Source organism: Triplophysa dalaica, chromosome 19, assembly GCF_015846415.1.
Source record: "Triplophysa dalaica isolate WHDGS20190420 chromosome 19, ASM1584641v1, whole genome shotgun sequence".
NCBI classification, from domain to species: Eukaryota; Metazoa; Chordata; class Actinopteri; order Cypriniformes; family Nemacheilidae; genus Triplophysa; species Triplophysa dalaica.
The window spans coordinates 5955052-5961405 of NC_079560.1; the positions used below are offsets into that span (position 1 = coordinate 5955052).

Consider the following 6354-nt stretch of genomic DNA (forward strand, 5'->3'; position numbering starts at 1 on the left):
AGTGGGATTCAGAGTATTTGAATTGGTCAGGACAATATGCAAATTTTGTTTCTAGTTAAAATACTTAAAATATTGATGTTTATCACTGTGTTTCCAGTTAAGATGTAAAACCTCTAAAAGTTATTAGAATTTTTTGGACAACTACCTAAAGTTTGAATTCATTCATTCTTCTTTTGAATGATCCGACCTAACAAATATTAACCTTTGTCTTGCTAAAATAGCCAATATATTGTAATAAAATGTAGACAACAAATAGCATATTTAAAACATGAATTTCGCTCGTAGTATTTGTGGTGTAGTTACCGAACACTTACAGCAGGCGGCAAAAGACAAGCATGAGCTTGATAGGAAGACTCCTGATGCGCATGCGCGACCTTCTGTCTGTGCATCATGGCGGCTGCGTTGAGAGGAAGCCTTGTAACATTGGCCAAGGTGAGTGTGAAAAACTATTGCTGACAATAAAAAAAATAGTGTCCTTAAGAAATCAAACAATCAAATATTAAATTTTGCTTAAACGGGCACGGTGTTTTATTTACATGTCTAGTGAGCTGTGAAAAACGGGTATAGACTAATAAACACATGGCTGCTTCAATACAGTGTCATATATGATGACAGAATACAGAGGTATTAGTTGTCTACTTCTTTCCATTAGAACTTCTATTGCTGTCTAAATGTATTTCTTGTTTATATGTCATTTGTTAAATTAGGTTTAGTTGAGGTCTAGCCCAATGGGGTATTGGCTACTGGATTCATACAATACAGTGTATACAGCATTACATTGTACCCTGTTATATTGTCTATGTTATGTTATACTCTATTGATACATGAAGTTATTATCTTTTTGTGAGAGGTAAACTAGTTCACCAAACGTGATTCAGATGCACCAACAACAGCCTGATCTTTTTATTTGTCCTCTATGATGAGTGTCATCTTCATGTGACCTTTGACTTCTCTAACCCTTCAGGGTCTAAGCGGTGCCCGATTGCAGCCACTGTGTGCCCGGACTCTGAGCTTGACCGGCAGTCAGAATGTGTCTGAAACCCCACCAGCACGTGCTGACAGCACTTTCAAAGTTACCATGGTCCCCGGTGATGGAGTCGGGCCTGAACTAATGACTGCGGTCAAGGAAGTTTTCAAGGTATGGAAATCATGTCTTCTCTTTGGATCTTTTTTACATTTAATCATTCTTGCTTTTTCCCCATCTTGGTTTCAAAACACCCCTATTTTCGTGCCCTATATACCCTGATTCCTAATGCCCCTCTCGCCTGCCCTCTAGGCAGGGGATGTTCCTGTGGAATTTGAGGAGTTTCATCTGAGCGAGGTGCAGAACATGGCCAGTGAGGAGAAACTGGACGAGGTCCTGACCTCCATGAAGAACAACAGAGTCGCCATCAAAGGTAATTGTGCAGATATATCTTATTATGATTTTGATCTAATGGCGTAAGCTAGTCAGGCGAAATTTAAATTGCTTTCATTCTTTGCTTAGGGAAGATTCACACCCCCATGGAGTACAAGGGTGAGCTGGCATCCTATGAGATGAGACTGAGGTACTGGGTCATGTTTCCAGTTTATTTACATTTGACATGAATGCCTCACCTGCTCTTATTTGGGTTGATTGCTTGCTTTTGTTACAGGAGAAAGCTAGACCTGTTTGCCAATGTGGTTCATGTAAACAGCCTGCCAGGTTACAGCACCCGACACAATAACCTTGATCTGGTCATCATCCGTGAACAAACAGAGGGAGAATATAGCTCTCTTGAGCACGAGGTACCTGCTGTACTCACATGTGTGTTTTTCATTGTTCTCTTAAATAAGTGCAGTTAGTATAACAAACTGTCTAATGTAAATGTAAAATTGTAATGTTTGTGTTGATATACACGTACCACAGGTCACTGTTTGTTTTTTGGATGTTGTCTCTTTCTACATTTGGTTACAATGCTGGGTAATATAAAGAGAATGTTTGTGTTTGCAGAGTGTTTCAGGAGTGGTCGAGTGTCTGAAGATCATCACCAGAGAGAAATCCCGTCGCATTGCCAAATTTGCATTCGACTATGCCACCAAGAAAGGCCGTACCAAAGTGACCGCCGTACACAAGGCAAACATTATGTAAGTGTAATGTGAAGCTTATGCATTTGGCAGATGCCTTCATCCAGATCAGTACGTGCTTTCCCTGGGAATCAGACCTTTGAACCTGTTGTTGCTAGCGCCATGATTTACACTACGCTACATTGTTGTGCTGCCCATACATGTTTAAAAGTTAAAGACAAATATTCCCCTGCCTCGGCTTACACCCACAGGAAACTGGCGGATGGTCTCTTCCTGCAGAGCTGCGCAGAGGTGGCTGAACTTTACCCAAAGATTAAATACGAAAACATCATCATTGACAACTGCTGCATGCAGGTACCGTTTCTGTCTTTTTGTGTGGCACGTGGAATGATCTCTGTATGGATTACTGATTGCTCTGTGGTCCACAGCTTGTACAGAATCCATACCAGTTTGATGTGCTTGTGATGCCCAATCTCTATGGCAACATCATCGATAACCTGGCAGCTGGGCTGGTTGGTGGGGCTGGTGTAGTTCCGGGGGAGAGTTACAGCGCCGAATATGCAGTGTTTGAAACGGTTGGTGTCTAAATAAAAATAAAAAGCTAATTGATTATATAACATTAAAATTATCATAACAGTGTTCTTGTGGTTAATATTAGGGTGCCAGACATCCCTTTGCTCAAGCTGTCGGCAGGAATATCGCTAACCCTACCGCTATGCTTCTCAGTGCATCGAACATGCTGAGACACCTCAAGTAAGTTCACGTCTCCATCTGTTGATCCTGTAATGATTTCCAAATATGCTGTTTTGGTTTGTTACCATATGTTCACATTGAATGAATAGGGAGTGGAACTGGATGTTTTGTGTTTGGATAATATCGGATGGATGGTGTGATTGATTAATCCATTTTTCTGGAGAGTTGTTTATAAGTGTACAGAAAGTATAAGTGTTTTGTTAATATGGGATTAATGTTGTTATGAAATGATTGACAAGCCTTTTGTGCGCATGTGTTGTTTTTCTTCTAGCCTTGAGTATCATTCAAACATGGTGTCTGAGGCTGTCAAGAAAGTCATCAAGCAGGGCAAGGTAAGAGATATTGTTATGCCTTCATGTCTGTGTGAATGGCAAAAGATATTTTTACAGTAGAACTGTAGTATAACTGTTTCGTGAGCTAAGGCACAGTAAACTGTTGTATTTAGCACAACATGACTCTGTGCCACTAACCCAGCAACACTTTAATTCCAAGAAGTGTTCATTTTTTTGTGCCTGTGCATTCCACACATTTGGCTTGTTTGTATAGTTTTGGTCAAGTTCAGCTACTTTTTTTGCAGTTTCTCATTGTCATTAGGATATTAAAAAGATTTTTTTGCATAACCTCCCAGCAACTTGAGAGCTTGCCCCATAAACAACTAAATAGTTTAGATAAATATAACCAAAAATCAGGTCCTAAACTAAAACACAGACCCAGACATCCCGCTCATCTGTTGCCATCTCAAGACTTTCTTTGTCATATAATCACACAAGAGAAGCTGAAAGTATGTGCTTGTTGTTCCCAAATGCTGAAGTGGTCTTCACCTTCCCTTTCTCCACCTCTCTTCTTGTCCTCTGCTTTCACACACCGTTCTGGGTGTATGTGTGTATCTGTCTCTCTATGTGTCCCAGGTTAGGACGCGAGACTTGGGGGGTTACTGCACCACTAGTGACTTTGTCCGTGCGGTTGTTGCCAACCTGCGCCATCGGCCTGTTTGAGGATGCTTGCCCACCCCATGTTTTTCCCGGATCACCCTTCACCCATCACCGCTTTATCCACCTCTGCCAATTTTAAAGCAGATACATGTTGTATCTGTCTTTTTTCTTCTCTGTCCTTATGTTTGCCCCTAGCTTAAGTGGATCCTTCAGTAAGCCCCGCCTTAAAATTATACTGACCAATCAGATCTTAATAACAAACTGTTGGTCATTTTGTCAAATATGTGTCCGTTTTGGGTGTTTTGAGCAACCTTGTTATTCTCTCTTTGAATATTTTAAAATAAACTGAAAAGTGCCTTCTTTGCTTCAGGGAACTCAGTAAAGCTTGCCCAAGCAAGCAACAGTAACTAACAGGGCGGGTCTTAGTGAAAGGTCTATTTGCTAACAGATTTTTTTTAAGTTCATTAGATCCATGTACATTCATTATTTCCATTGCTGTTTGTCAAAGTTTCTGTTCCACCCGTAATTGGTTTTGACATTTCAATGTAATATTGCTGGGCACTTTAATTACTCAAACTTTCATTTTATTTATGTTTTAAGGGGACCGTTCGCCCAAAAACTCACCTTCGAGTTGTTCCAAATCTGTATATATTTCTTTGTTCTGAGGAACACAGAGAAAGATATTTTCAAGAATGATTGTAACCAACAGCATTGGACACCATTGTTTACCATAGCAGTAAAATGACAATGGTAGTCAAAAATGACCCAGAACTGTTTGCTTGGCTACATTCTTTAAAATATCTTATTTTGTGTTCAACAGAACAAAGAAGAAATTTACTAATAATTTGTCCTATTGTGGTGGCCAAGAACTGTTTACAAGCATTCTTCCAAATATATGTTCATCAGAACAAAGATTTGGAACAACTTGAGTGTGTGTATATGACTTAAAATTTTTGGGAGAACTATTCCTTTCATTTTAAATTCCAAGTTGCTTGGTTTGTGTAGTTTCTGTTTTTACAGGTTATAATTTCTGTTCATGACCTCTAATCAGGGCTGGTCTTCCTTAATTTGTTTGTTGTGATTCCAGGACATCACTGAAATTGAACATTTCAAATGCCATTTGGCAATGACCTAAGTGCCTCCAGTTTGGTGCTTAATCGGGTTTTTCCTTAATATCACAACTTCAAACATCCCTTACAATCCGCCGCTCCTAAATATCAGATGGAGCATCGTTGTTTTTCATTTCACGATGCAAAGGTTCTGGTATCAGTTGAACAGGAAGTCTACATGTGTCATGGCTGATTTATCGAGTTTAAGGATAATTTGATAAAAAGAATGGCCGGATCATTGCGAATGCAAACATTTATCTGCCTCTCAGGCATTTAATCTTACCTCAGTGATTGCAGTAATGATAGAAAAATTCTCTCGTTATGTAGTATTAACTTTTAAAGCCGTTGTATGCTCACCAGTGTTTTGGCCGAAGGGCAACCACACACAGATATGTCTTGAGGTTCATTCATCCCTAAGTTGAATTTACCAATGCTTTGTCAAATGTGAATTTTCTCAGTGTCAAAAATAAATGTGATAAACCATAAGGATTCAAGAGTGTCACAGTTACTGGTGTTGGATAGGTTCCTCTGCATTAATGTATATTTGAGACAACTATCTTAGTGGGCCTAATCATTTTTGTACTAAATGATTTGAATCATATGTTTGGAAAAACTGAAGGCTGCATTTCTCGATTGTGTGATCCGTTTTATATTGTATTGCTTTCTTTGGTGCAGGTACGCACGTCTGATCTGGGGGGCTACGCATCAAGCGATGAGTTCACCAGGGCTGTCATCGCTAATCTGACCGTCTAAACTGATTCCAACATTTCATGTTTCACAAACACCATATTAAGCACTGTAGCCTAATTGACAGTAATGGTTATTCAGTTTTAACTGTTAAAACATTTATTGATGTCCTAGGGCATGCCCCTAACTATTAGACAGTCTAAAACAAGAGCTCAAAATATACATCTTTGGCCAGCACCAGTGACGATCCTGATTTTCAGATTATAAAATTGTACTGTATTGCTCTATGATGCAGCTTTAAATCTATATTATTTATTAATCTATTTATTAACAGTTGCTACTTCTCCATCCAACAATAAAGTTTGACACATTATACTGGCAAGTGTGCTGTCTTTGTTGTAAAACCAGTTGTTGTTCTTTTAGATAAATGCACCAAGATAAATGTTGAATAATAAATGCTTGCTCATGTGCAATATGGATAAAAGGATCTGTTGAAGAAGTAAAAGTGAATGCAAGTTCATATAGTTGAATTTAGGTAAAAAAAATAAGAAATTAAGCGGTGGTTGAGTATCATAAACAAGAAAATGTTGCCATGTTTGATATATAGGAAGGCTTGAGGTAAAGTTTAGACAAATTTAAAACTTTGTTTTTACAATTTATCAAAACACTGTGATACCATAAGACCATGCAGTCTTAAAACAGACTAACGCATTAAAAAAAACATATTTGCGTTCTTGAAGTAAAAGAGATTTCACGGAAAACCCATGTTTCTTTCTAACCAACATTCCCTCTACTCGCCAATGGGCTGCGCTTTGCACCTATCCCGT

At 38.8% G+C, this 6354-nt stretch overlaps 1 protein-coding gene across 2 annotated transcripts; it reads left to right on the top strand.

The window, feature by feature from the left end:
• The first annotated feature begins 65 nt into the window (after positions 1-65).
• idh3b (isocitrate dehydrogenase (NAD(+)) 3 non-catalytic subunit beta) lies at positions 66-5902 on the top strand. 2 transcript variants are annotated; one of them, XM_056730969.1, is made up of 11 exons: positions 66-432; positions 965-1138; positions 1277-1397; positions 1487-1547; positions 1635-1767; positions 1973-2106; positions 2298-2400; positions 2475-2621; positions 2705-2799; positions 3071-3131; positions 5516-5902. In XM_056730969.1, exons 1-11 carry the CDS (start codon positions 391-393, stop codon positions 5591-5593), a joined length of 1149 nt encoding a protein of 382 aa, XP_056586947.1. In that variant the 5' UTR covers positions 66-390; the 3' UTR covers positions 5594-5902. The 2 variants fall into 2 exon arrangements, with proteins under 2 accessions (XP_056586947.1, XP_056586946.1); XM_056730968.1 differs by lacking the exon at positions 5516-5902 and adding an exon at positions 3708-5326.
• The last annotated feature ends 452 nt before the right edge of the window (positions 5903-6354 follow it).

Bases quoted from the DNA above. Each gene is read 5' to 3' on its own strand.
- idh3b (XM_056730968.1), top strand. From the start codon at position 391: ATGGCGGCTGCGTTGAGAGGAAGCCTTGTAACATTGGCCAAG. The intron at 2,401-2,474 runs GTACCGTTTCTG...TGTGGTCCACAG, and splicing joins TTGACAACTGCTGCATGCAG to CTTGTACAGAATCCATACCA. The intron at 2,622-2,704 runs GTTGGTGTCTAA...GGTTAATATTAG, and splicing joins AATATGCAGTGTTTGAAACG to GGTGCCAGACATCCCTTTGC.